We start from the raw sequence: 13577 nt of genomic DNA, 5'->3' as shown, positions 1-13577 counted from the left end.
CAACTATCCTGCTTCTCCGGCCACCCACCGGTGAACACCGGGAACGGTGCCGCCACTAGATTCCTGATGTAGAACCACTCCCCATGCCACCCCTAGTTGGAGTTGTAGGGGAGGTACACGGGATACGAGTCTCCCACGCCCAGTTTTCTCTACAGGGCGAAACCCCCCATTAGCGCGACCTCGACCGGGTCCCCCACCATCAAGGCTCTCGGGGAGAAGAGCCGCTGAAAGAAATCCGCATGCGGCTCCATCCCAAGGGAAGCCTCGCAAATGGTGATGAAACTAGAGATGTGCAGCACCCTCATCGGATTAAGATGATGTAGCTCTAGACCCCACTCGTTGAGGAGGCCACGCAGGAACCAGTGCGTGGGGTATCCCAGCCCACGCTCGTGGAAGGTGAGGAAGGAAACCACCTCATCAGGCCGAGGTTGCGGGGACTCCTCCTGCCTAGGAACCCTCCAGTGCACCACCTCCTTCGGCGGTAGAAATCCCTTCACAACGAAGGCCTTCAACACCGACTCCCTCATGGTGGATGACCTCTAGTCCGACATTGCGCCCCGAGGATTGGTGAGTTCTTCTCTCCTTGCTCTCTCTCCCCTTTCTTTCCTAGAAACCACCGCGGCTCTCAGGAACGCTCACGACAAGAAGGAAGAGGAAAGACGGAGGCAGATGAGGAACAGGCAAAAGAATGGGTCGAAAACCCTTTCCCCTCTCCTACTTAAGGAAAAGGGAACAACAGTTAGGGAAGGGTGCGCCGATTAGGAGAAGGCAAAACAGTGGAGCGAGGAACTCTCTCTCTCTTTCCGATTTAATGCAGATGAGACGCACCCTGACCTATGAGACATGCCCTGCCCGATAGAACGGCTCCTGATCAGATGGGACGTGGCCTAGGCTGGGCCCACCACTACTGCACGACCAACAAATACAGCATGCCGGGCACAAAAACCGAAGTGCCACCGCACGTGGGTGGCACCCCGCTTCCCCAAGCTAGGCCTCGAGAAACCCAAACAAGATCTCCACCAGGGGAGATCACTTGGCCCCCTGAGTTGATCGAATCACTCAGGATAGACACCAAGAGACAGGTAAGGAAGCAAAGGGGCGCCCCTTGTAGGCCATGCCGACTCCATCATGAACGACGAGCATGGGTCCCGACCAGAGATTTCTGACTGAAGCTCTCTGAACCCTGTCACTCAGGTCATCAAGGGGCTCACCCACAAATGATGAGCGTGGGTCCGAGTCAGACATTTCTGACTAAAGCTCTCTGAACCCCATCACTCAAGCCTTCAAGGTGAGCATGTGTTCATTAATACAAAAACTGTTCACACAGGGGCTCACCCACGAACGATGAGCGCGGGTCCCGGTCGGACATTTCCGACTGAAGCTCTTCGAACCCCATCACTCAAGCCATCAAGGTGAGCACTACCAACCCCCTCTATTTCCTTACATTCATTTCATACATCCATATACACATTCATTCCATACGCCTGAACCTCCCGGATGATTTGGGTCCAAAATCGCCCAGGGGCTCAGGAACTAAGCATCGCACGTGCAGCGAAATGCATCACAACGTTCCATATTGCGTCATGAAGCGGGGGTTGCCTCATTCAACATGAGCAACCAACAGAGCCAGGGGAGAAAAATGTAGATGAGCCCTGTGCGGCCCTCGCCCGGTCTGGCAGACCGGGTCATCTTAACCTTCTCGTTCGATCCTGAACCTCTCGCCAAATCCACAGAATCTCCATCGAGGGGAGGCCGTTAGGCCACCCAGGTCGGTCTCCAGAACGACCCAGGCATCTACCGGGTTGCAGGTAAAGGAGTAGCAGAATGTCACAAGAGGGCTATGCCAACCCTGTCATGAACGACGGACCTAGATTCCACTCGATCACACTTGTTAGCGAACTCACCGAGCGCGTCACTCAAGCCTGAGTGATCAGGACAAGCGACAAAACTCAGCCCCTCCGGTTATGAGGAACTGAGGATGGGGTAACGTACACAACTCACACCGACCCCTACTATGGCCCAACAAGGCTCGAGGGCTCAAGACAAAAAGCCTAGGACTGCGACCCCGATCTCGCCCCATCCAGCTACGCTTCCGACTGCGCTCCAAAAACCTAGGTTTGCAACCTCGATCTCGCCCCATCCGACTATGCTTCCGAATGTGCTCCAAACACCTAGGTCTATGACCCCGATCTCGCCCCACGACTCCAACTCACCCGATCCCACGGCGCGCATCGACGCTAGGATCAGTGAGCTCTGTCTCGTCCAAATCCCTTGACTGACTCCCTCGCTCGATCCCATGGTGCGCATCGACGCCAGGATCAGTGAGCTCTGTCTCATCCAAAACTAACTGCCTCGCCTGATCCCATGGCGCGCATCGACGCCAGGATTAGCGAGCTCTGTCTCGACCAAAACTAACTGCCTCACCCGATCCCACGGCGCGCATCGACGCTAGGATCAGTGAGCTCTGTCCCGACCAAAGCTAACTACCTCACCCGATCCCACATCATGCATCGACGCCAGATCAGTGAGCTCTATCTTGTCCAAAACTAACTGCCTCACCCGATCCCACGAAGAGCATCGATGCCAGATCAGTGAGCCCTGTCTCGTCCAAAACTAACAGCCTCGCTTGATCCCACGAGGCGCATCGATGCCAAGATCAGAGAGCTCTATCTCGTCCAAAACCCATGGCTGACTCCCTCGCTCAATCCCATGGTGCACACCGATGCCAGGATCCACAAGCTCCCTCTCACCCAATCTCTCAAAACAACTAAAACTGCCTCGGCTGCACAACAACGCCTTGGGCGACAAAACTCTATCTCAAAATAAAAACTCCCCCACTGATAACACAGGAAACCCCCAGACGGTTCTACCCGAACCGCCCAGGGGCTCAAGGGCTACACCCGTGGGTGCACTCGCGTGCACCCGCCAGCAAGACAAAAATCCCCCGAACGATTCTGCCCGAATCACCCGGGGTCCCTCGGGGACTAGCTTCCACGCCAAGGCTCGTCATGAGCAGACAGCACATAACTCATGAGCCAGCCCAAGAGTCTAAAACAACAGGCCAGAAGGGTAACCCAGTCACCGACCGAAAGGTCTAGCCAAAGAGGAATAACGCCCACTCGTCAGCTACTTCAGCCCACCTCTGTGATCGGAGCGTTCGCTTCGACTCCAGCCGCCTCCGGACGACCTCTCCGATCAGAAGGCCTGGCCCAAAACACTACTTCCGACTCTGACCCTGCGTCTCCAACCTAGGGTCATAGGAACCCTGCTCACCGCTCTTCTCCGACCGGCGCACTCAGAGCCGACTGGAGCCATCCGACCGGGGACGCCCGCTCGGTAGAAACCAAGAGACGTGCGGAGAAAAGCAAGGCAAGGCTCACAAGTCAAAAGCACTGTACCAGGGACCATACCCTATATGAAATAGTACTTTATAGCCACCCTGACACAAACAGTGTTGTAGGCACCGACATCTCCCTCTACAGTATTGTGGGCACCGCTAAAACTCCCATACGGTAAGGCCCCCACGTGCCTCTGGGCATCGATAGCGTTATGGGCACCGGGATTTACCATACCGGGTGAACGTGGTGAGACTCCACACATGCCTCTAGGCATCAAACAGTATTTGTAGGTACCGATGTCTACCATCCCTGAAGAAGGCAGCATGACCTCCCACATGCATCTAACATTCTACAGTGATATCAACAGTGTTGTAGGCGCCTACCATGATCTTGTACCTGCCAGCAGGAGCAACAAGGCTCGATAGGTGTGGGCAACAAGGCTCGATAGCATACGTACCCTCACCCTCTCACTTGTAAAGCCATCCCCTTTATCTATAAAAGGGGATGCGCCCCCTCCAACAAAAGGAGAGCCCTTCTTGAAGATAACAAGCACCGATCAAGTTCACGAGCTCACGACCACAGAACCATCGGGTTCGGACTCTAAGCACACGATTGAACACCTACTCATAGTGTAGCTCCTATCGCTCCTGACCCTTCCGACCGGAGCTAACCGGACCTCCTGTACACCCCTTCTTCCTCCTTCTCATTTGTAACCCCACTGCAAACTTAGAGCACCTGGGCATAGGAATAAAGTCACTAACCGACCCAAACTAGACATAGGGCACGTTGCCTGAACTAGTATAAATCATGTATCATTGAGTGCTAGGCCACCTCCGATCACAACGTATGACAAAACTATAAATATTCACTAGTTGGTCACTTTCTGCACCGACAAGCGGCAATGTAGAAGCACTAATTAAAACTTGATGGTTATGATGATGCTCAAATTATTCTTATACCGGATATGGTTACTAATGCATGTTAGCTTAATCAAGTGATTGCTCTAATGCATGTGCTAATCTAGAGATGCTTAATTGAATAGGTATTCAAATTAATGCTAGAGGTACTAAACCTCCAAGTTATATTACTTAAGCTTTTATGCAAAATGTTGTCAAGATAACTCCATCTCTTAAAGCCATGCATACTCCTTGGTGTCTTATTATTTTGGTTTATGATGGGTAAGTCTAACTAAGTATATTCTCGTACTCAGAGTTTATTCCCATTTGTTGCAGATGACGTGATGTACCATGGTTACTGCAAGCATTGCATAACTCCTATAGTTGATGGAGAGTAAGACCAAGGGCATGTTCATTCTATATCATCTTATCTATGTGCTTTTGTTGGAGATGATCTTAAACTGGCTATGTATTTGAACTATCATGATGTTGTTCCAAAACTATGTTGCTTCGGCTACTTCTAAATTTGGGTTGTAATAACTTTGTTGAAACTCCATTGTATGAGAACTATTTGTGAACCTGTTGTAACATATGACTGGTTGTGTTGAATCATGTATGATCTTGATTTGTTTGAGATCCTTCATGATTTCATCGGACTACCGGGTTTATATGGATTCAAGTATGACGGTTTGATCGCTTCAGTGATTGCTATTGTACTTGTGCTCTTATAAATTGGACGGTTCTGTTACAGCTATCATCGGAGCAAGGTTCAACATTAAACTTGTCATATGTGTATTTAAAACAAAGGTTTTATTTATAAAAAAAACTAAAGTATTCCTGTGGTCATCTCCTTATGCCCAGTTAAGGACTATTAGGTGGCTATATAAGTACTAACATGGGATGGGTTTTTACTTTCATTGTCCATACGGCGTGCTATTGTATGGATGCTATTCACTTGAGTGGTAATGTATGGATCAAATGCATCTATGCCTAGGTAAGAAGGTAAGTTGATGAGTGGCATGACCGTAAGATGTGAGCATGCGGTCGGGGAGAGCTAGCTTTGATATGGCTGTATATGCATGCTTGCATGTGTGTATGGTGTGTATTTAATTGTGGGTAATAAATCGTCGTCGGGTAGCTTTGATACAGAAGTATATATATTGGGATGTATATATGGAAGTGTTTAGTTTACCACTCTCATACATCCTGTTGTTCTTCAATATTCAACCTAGAGCCCAGATTACATTCTTGTACATTTAATTGCTAGGATGGGCTGAAATGAATCTTCTGCAGGTACACTAACAACGAAATGTGTAGCTCGTTTAGTTACAATTATATTGAGAGAACATATGTATGCCACCACGTATATCGTTAAGGATTTAATTTTTTCTAAGTTTGTGAGGACGTATGGAACGTGCATGCATCATGATAAATCATTCATTCATATCATTACATTGTTCCTCCCCTTAAGTTTAAACTTATGTTATGTAACCCTTTTCTATGATCGCGTTGTCTCACAGGAGTTATACCGTTTTGATATAGATGGCAGCCCTAGGAGTCCTTGTTGCAAGCGACACCTTTTTGGCACTGTTTGGAACTCCCACCCTACTATGGATGGTACTGCACTTGGTCGGGTATGCAGAACCGCCTCGCTACTTTTGGAGCGAAGTGGTAACTAAGGGACAATAGTGGTACGATGTACGGGTGACTGTCCCAGCCCATGCTGATCACTCACAGTGACAAGGCTAGAGTGTGGAGTTAGATGGACAAACACCTTGGGAGGGTGCCCAAGTTGCAGCTTTCGAGGTCCTTAGTGAGATATGTCAGGAGTTTGGGGACGAGCTTGTGAACGGTCCTGTCGGATCCTTTCCTTGGGTGGACACATCTCAAACCGCTTGGACCCAACCAAGCAGTAATGCTTTGGTAAGAGACCGGGATGAAAGAGAAGGAAGTAGTAATGCTGCCACGAGTACCATGTATGCTGTTATGAAGATGCTTTACTCTCGCCAGGATAGCTACATTAGCTGTATGTAAGAGCTCCAAAGAGCACAGGCTGCACAGCGCTGGATGCGAGAACGTGTGCGCAGGCACCAAAGGGAAGTTGGAGCAGCTCAGAATGAGATAAGTAATTATATGACAGTCTTAGAAGCTCATCGGGGGCAGTTTGTCTGTGCTGTTGCTGAGAGGGAAGCAGCCATAGCAGAGGTTTAGGGGATCCGTGTGAAGAGAGACAAGGCTATTCATCTTGCTGAGACTAGGGAGGCAGCTAGAGTTTGGACGGTGTTTCAGGCTGCTAGGCAGGCAATGGAGTTTGATCACAGAGAGCCAGAACTTATATGCTAGGTTGAGGAGCTTTAGCTAGATGTTCATCATCTCAACAACATGGTGAACCCAATTCTTCCTCCAAATGCTCCAACGGTGGAAGAAGATCCTAATGTATTGATTGCTGAGGATGATGGCATGGAGGTGGACGCCAAGGACAAGCCTGAAGATGATGAGATTGAGCCTTTTGAGGATGACCATGGTGATGGTGTGTCTGACATCGACAGCGACCACCCCGACGAGTAGCTTAGCTTTAGTATCTAGCTAGATGCGTTAGCTCCCTATTTTTGATCATTTATGTAATGAACTCGTAATTTAGTTCGATCTCATGATGTACCTTTGATGTACTCTTGAAATTTTGCATGTAATCCATGTTGTGGTTGCACTTTTAATGAATGCCCATTGTGTTGGTAAGCTATTTGGCCTATACAGAATGCATTGCGAATGGCGTTAAGTAATATAATTGGTGATGTTATGGTTGTAGAAATGAATTATTGTGCCTCTATTTTATTGTATTAATTTAAATTCTCTCTAGTAAATTTAGCTTGGCATAATTATACAATTCTTCTCCAATTTTCTGACATCATCAATAATTGCTTATTGTTGCAATTCTGTAGATGCCTTGCACCCCTTCTGGAGCCAGTGGGAACAATGGGAACGATGGTGCTGGGGGTAGTGGCTTGAATGGTCATGACAATGAAGATTTGACACCACCGCCACCACCCACTCCGGCAGAGTTGATGGCTATGCTCGCTGAAGGGCAACATGCTATGGGCGAGGCTATGCGCACCATGGCACAGCAAGTCGCCCAGGGCAGACATTAGCGCCAGGGTGTAGAGCCAAACCAATATAGTGATTTCAAGGAGTTCCTGGATACCAAGCCACCTATTTTCAAGGAGGCTGAAGAGCCACTCCAAGTAGAGGAATGGCTAAACACACTTGGACAAAAGTTTCATTTGTTGAGACTGACTGAGCCGATGAAAACTAAATATGCATCCCACCAGTTACAAGGGTCTGCAAGCATTTGGAGTCATCACCGAACCACCATGCCTGAGAATGCTCACATTACCAGGAACTAATTTAAGACTACTTTCTGGGGACACTATATTCCTCCAGGTCTTATGAGTATCAAGCATATCGAGTTTATGAAGCTGACCCAAGGTACAAAGAGCTTGACTGAATATCTACATGCTTTCAACAACTTGTCAAGATATGCCACAAAATTTGCTGATACTGAGGCGAAGAAAATTGCTAGTTTCAAGCGGGGGCATGACCCCAAGCTGATGAAGACTCTTGCTAATAACAAGTCTGCCACTTTCAATGAATTTATCAGTGATGCCTTAACTCAAGACAATCAAAACAACATTTATGTTGCATCCAAGAATCGAAAGAGAGCATTTGAAGCAGGCGCTTCTCAGTCAAAAGCTCCAGTTGTTGTGAGACCTCAGTTTCACCCACCTGCTCCCAAGTTTAGGCCACCTCAGAAAAAGGTGCAAACCGTTCAGAATCAGAAGGTGGTTCACAAGGCCTATTCTATTGCTCTACCAAAAGGTGGCTCAGGACAAGGAAGTTCCAATGTTCCACCCAGTAACCTACCATGTTGGAACTGCAACAAGCCTGGCCATTGGGCAAGAAATTACCCTATCCCAAAAAGAACAACCAGAAGCAGGGTAATTCCAATGTGCATTAGGGACATGTGCACTATACAACTGTTGAAGAAATTCCTGCTGGTGAAGTTATTACTGCGGGTACGTTTCTTATGAACCAACATCCCACAGTTGTTTTGTTTGATTCTGGAGCATCGCATTCTTTTATAAGTCAAACATTTGTATCCAAGCATAATCAGATGATAGTTACTATAGATAAGGGTAGCTACTACTTAAGTGTAGTCAGAAATCAAATCTCCACCAACCAAATAGTTAGAGATGTGTGCATCTCAATAAGCAACCAGGAGTATACCATAGATCTTGTAGTATTGTCCGGGTTGGAGATAGATGTAATCCTAGGAATGATATGGATGAGTGGCCACGGAGTTCTTATTGATACTTCCACTCAGGTGGTTATGTTAAGGGAACTAGATAGTAAGAATGCTTTCTTAGTGCCACTTCCCAGAGATTTTGACCTCCAAAATGTAGCTAATGCTATCCAGCTCATGACTATTGCTGACAATCCAATGGTGTGTGAATTCCTGGACATGTTTCTGAATGAGTTGCCTGGGTTACCGCTTGATAGAGATGTATAGTTCAAGATTGAATTATTACTAGGTATGGCACCTATCTTGCAAAGGCCTTATAGGATGCCACCTAATGAATTAGCTGAGCTCAAAGTGCAATTGCGGGAGCTTCTTGAAAAAGGTCTCATTCGACCAAGCTCCTCACCGTGGGGTTGTCCTGCTGTATTTGTGAAAAAGAAGGATAAATCTTTGTGGATGTGTGTGGACTACCGACCCCTTAATGCGGTAACGATCAAGAACAAGTATCCATTGCCTTGAATTGATATCTTGTTTGATCAGCTATCAAAGGCTAAAGTGTTCTCCAAGATCGATTTGAGATCGGGGTACCACCAGATTAAGATCAGGCCAGAAGACATACCTAAGACTGCTTTCTCTACTAGGTATGGTCTATATGAGTACCTTGTCATGTCTTTTGGGCTGACCAATGCTCCTCCCCATTTCATGTATCTCATGAATTCAGTGTTTATGCCTGAACTTGATAAATTCGTAGAGGTGTTTATTGATGACATCTTAGTTTATTCTGAGAATGCGGAAGATCATGAAGAACACCTAAGGGTTGTCTTAACAAGATTGCGAGAACATAAGCTATATGCTAAGTTTAGCAAATGTGAATTTTGGTTAAAGAAAGTACCTTTCCTTGGTCATGTGTTATCTAAAGATGAAATCTCAGTAGACCTAGGCAAAGTGCAAGAAGTTATGGATTGGAAGGCCCCAACTTTAGTTGATGAAGTTTGGAGTTTCCTTGGATTAGCAGGTTATTACCGTTGTTTTATTCCAGACTTCTCTAAGATAGTCAAGCCCATGACCAGATTACTTTAGAAAGATGAGAAATTTGTATGGACTTTGGAGTGTGAAGCTGCTTTTCACACTTTATGGACTTTGTTGACCACCGCCCTAGTTTTAGCATAGCCCGACATAGAAAACCATTTGATGTGTTTTGTGACGCATCTGGTATTGGTTTAGGGTGTGTGCTTATGCAAGAAGGCCAAGTCATTGCCTATGCCTCGCGTCAATTGAGGAAACATGAGGTTAATTACCCAACTCATGATTTAGAGCTAGCCAGGATTGTTCATGCTTTGAAGATTTGGAGGCACTATTTGCTTGGCAATGTGTGTCACATTTACACTGATCACAAGAGCGTTAAGTACATCTTCACGCAACCTGAGTTGAACATGAGACAAAAAAGATGGTTGGAGCTAATCAAAGATTATAACCTAGAGGTGCATTATCATCCAGGCAAGGCAAATGTAGTTGCAGATGCTTTAAGCCGGAAGTATCATAGCAAACCATTACTAGAAGATGGCTTCAACCTACTACATCGTGTAGTTTTACCTAATCTCACTATCAGTTGCTCTCTTGAAGCTAAGGTCATGGAACTCTAGAAGACCGATGTGGGTATATTTCATATCAAGAGAAAGATAGAAGAAAAAGATACTAAACATTTTAGATTAGATGAGAGAGGTGTACTCTGGTTAAAGGATAGACTTGTTGTACCTAAAGATAGAGAACTTAGAAACCAAATCTTAGATGAAGCACACTCTTCTAAATTGTCCATCCATCCTGGTAGTAGCAAGATGTACCAGGATTTGAAGACCCGGTTTTGGTGGACAAAGATGAAGAAAGAAATTGCTGCATATGTGGCTAGATGTGATACTTGCTGCCGAGTCAAAGCCGTTCATTTGAAGCTAGCAGGGTTACTCCAACCACTACCTATTCTAGGTTGGAAATGGGAAGAAATCAACATGGATTTCATTGTTGGTCTTCCAACCACTCAGAAGGGTAACGATTCCATCTAGGTAATTGTGGACCGTCTTATGAAGTCTACGCATTTCATTCCTGTTCAGACATTTTACTACCCACATCAATATGCCGAGCTATATATCACCCACATAGTGCGATTACATGGGATACCAAGAACCATTGTGTCTGATAGAGGTTCATAGTTTGTAAATTATTTTTGAGAACATTTGCATAATTAGTTGGGTACCAAATTGATCCAAAGTTCTGCTTATCACCCTTAAACTCCTGGGCAAACAGAGCGAGTGAATCAGATTCTTGAAGACATGTTAAGAGCCTGTGTAATATCTTCAAAGGGTTCATGGGAGAAATGGCTACCTTTGGTTGAGTTCTCCTATAATAATAGCTATCAAGAAAGCATAAAGATGGCCCCTTTTGAGACTTTATATGGCTGCAAGTGTAGAACTCCTCTAAATTGGGTTGAGCCAGGCGAAAGAAGGTATTATGGTATTAACTTTGTCAAAGAAGTCGAAGAGCAAGTTTGGATCATTTAGCAACATATAGAAGCTGCTCAATCAAGACAAAAAAGTTATGCGGACAAGAGAAGGAGTCCTCTTGTATTTGAAGTTGGTAATTACATATACTTGAACGTATCACTGATGAAAAAGGTATGGCGATTTGGTTTAAAGCAAAAGCTGGCACCCCGGTATGCGGGCCCATACAAAATTACTGAGCAATGTGGACCAATAGCTTATAGACTTCAACTACCACCAGAGATGAGTGCCATCTTCAATGTTTTCCACATCTCTCAATTGAAGAAATGTCTTCGTGTGCCCGAAGAAACCATTGAACCCACTAATGTCAAGATCCAGTCTGACTTGGCGTATGAAGAAGAACCTATCTGGGTGATAGAAGAAATGGAGAGAGTGACTAGAAGTAAGGTGATTAAGTTCTATAAAGTGGTGTGGAACAACCATAGTGAACGAGATGCTACGTGGGAAGGGACGATTTTCTGCGTCATGCCTACCCCATTTTCTTCATGAATTGGTAGGTCTTTATAATCTCGGGACGAGATTTCTATAGGAGGGAGGGCTATAACACCCTAGTATTAAGCATGCATTTAGCATTGGCATTGCACGAGCACTAGCACTAGCATAATTGATCATTCATGAGCATGAGCATCTCAAATTTTATCTCTATGATTGCTTATATCACATGTGTTGTCACTAAATGCTTTACATATGCTAGGGTTTATATGTGACCAATGTATAAAATGCTTGTGGGACCTTAGGGGTACCTTAAACATGTTTATAATGTCACATAGAACAACTTTGGTATTCATGACTTGGACCAATTTGGCCTCTAAGTCATGGTTATAGTGTAACTTACCATTTTCATGGTGTATGTTTGACCTAAGTTGAACTATAGCATAGAGTGTTTGCATGGAAGTGCACCCTTAAGCAAAGTTGTAGTACTTGACAAGAGTAACAACTTTTATTTTTGGGTCTAGACCTAATTCAGTGCATAGCATGCTCAAAAATAGCTCATAATTAGCAATAACATTACTATTTTTGAGTTTGAAAACCCCTAAGTCTGGAAGTGGTTCACAGTTTCGATGTACCTATGTTTGACGTGTTGTAGTTTGTTAACTAGGATGATTCAGATCAAACTCGTTTAAGTAAAGTTGGAGTACTCATGAAGCTCTACAACTTTGATTATTACGGTTTTCGCTAAATCATGCTGGTTTGAGAGATAGAGAGTGAGTAAGGGGGCGGGTTCAGTCGAACTGAAACGGCTCATGCCGATTCAGATCGGGCCGGTGGTGGCCGACCGTCAGCAGGCCATGCTCACCATTTGGCAGCTGTACACTGGCATGGGCCCCACTAGTCTGGCCGGGGGAGGCTTCAGCATTGCCACGATGCGCCCGTCTGCTCTCTCTTGCTCATTTCCTCTCCCTCGCTCGCTCTCGCACCCGCCAGCAGAACACCAAGCTCATCATTGTCACCGCTAGCTCCGCCACTGCGTAGCACCGTCGTTGCTGCACCACTATCCAATCCTGCTCACTAGTAGCTCTACCATCGTCACCTCTTCCACCCTGACCCGCTAGCCCAACTTGTCGAGCCTTAGTAAGGGCGCATTTCACATCGTCGTCATCACGATTTCATCGGAGCACCGCCGCGTGCTCGGCTCACCATGGCCACACCATTCCACCGCACCTCCTATCCTCCTCTTCTCTAGTCTGTAGCCACCTTGTGATCCTTGTGCTTAGGCAGGAACTAGGTTAGATGCTACTGCTTGGTCGTACGGGAACACGCTGCCGCTCCCGTCGTGTCCACCATGGCCGTCGTGGTACTCGAGCTCGCCGTTGCCGAGCTGGCCCATCGCCTTCCTTCTCTCTCACATGCCTTAGGTTGAGTAAGCCTAGACCTAGAGAATGGCATGACGGAGACCTGCCTTTCACCGTCGTCTAGCCAGAACGGTGAGAGCACTGCCATGCTCTGTGCACCACCGCCGTGGCATGCACCCGGTCGAAGCTCACTGTCGCCTCACCGGAACCCTAACCACCCTATATAGCTTTGCTTGGATTCCAAGAAGTCATAGCACACCTCACCGGAGCATGCGATGGCCAAAGAATGCTGGCGTACCACGGCGCTACCTCCGTCGTCTGCCATTGCCGCCGGCGAGCTATCTCCGGTGAACCCTAGGTCGCGTCTTCACCACCAACCGACGTGGCTCATGGTGGGGAACACATTGGTGTCACCGTCGTCGCCGGTGATCTCACTGCCGGCGAGATATGGCTGGCCGGAGCGCCTCCCCTGTCCTAGTGTCGCTAATGCGTGGGTCCTACTGACTAGCGGCCCCATCTGTCAGTCTGTGTGTTCGTTTTGATTTTCTTATTTTTCATAGATTTGAATACCAACTTCAAAAGTTCATATCTAGAGCTAGGAGTGTCCAAATGGAGTGAACTAAATTTTGTTGGTTTCATCATGAAGTGTAATATTTGATAAAAATATAAAAGCTACTGTTTGGGATGTTTTTCTAGGAGAATTA

At 46.5% G+C, this 13577-nt stretch overlaps 1 protein-coding gene across 1 annotated transcript; it reads left to right on the top strand.

The window, feature by feature from the left end:
* Positions 1-6616: 6616 nt before the first annotated feature.
* On the top strand, positions 6617-8798 carry LOC136455404 (uncharacterized). Its single transcript, XM_066455444.1, has 3 exons — positions 6617-6764; positions 7673-8304; positions 8403-8798. The coding sequence occupies exons 1-3, from the start codon at positions 6617-6619 to the stop codon at positions 8796-8798; spliced, it is 1176 nt and encodes a 391-aa protein (XP_066311541.1).
* Positions 8799-13577: the final 4779 nt, after the last annotated feature.

This window comes from Miscanthus floridulus, chromosome 5 (genome assembly GCF_019320115.1).
Source record: "Miscanthus floridulus cultivar M001 chromosome 5, ASM1932011v1, whole genome shotgun sequence".
In the NCBI taxonomy this organism is placed as follows: domain Eukaryota; kingdom Viridiplantae; phylum Streptophyta; class Magnoliopsida; order Poales; family Poaceae; genus Miscanthus; species Miscanthus floridulus.
Note: the sequence above shows the minus strand (reverse complement) of the source record. Positions and strands in the feature narration are given on the sequence as shown.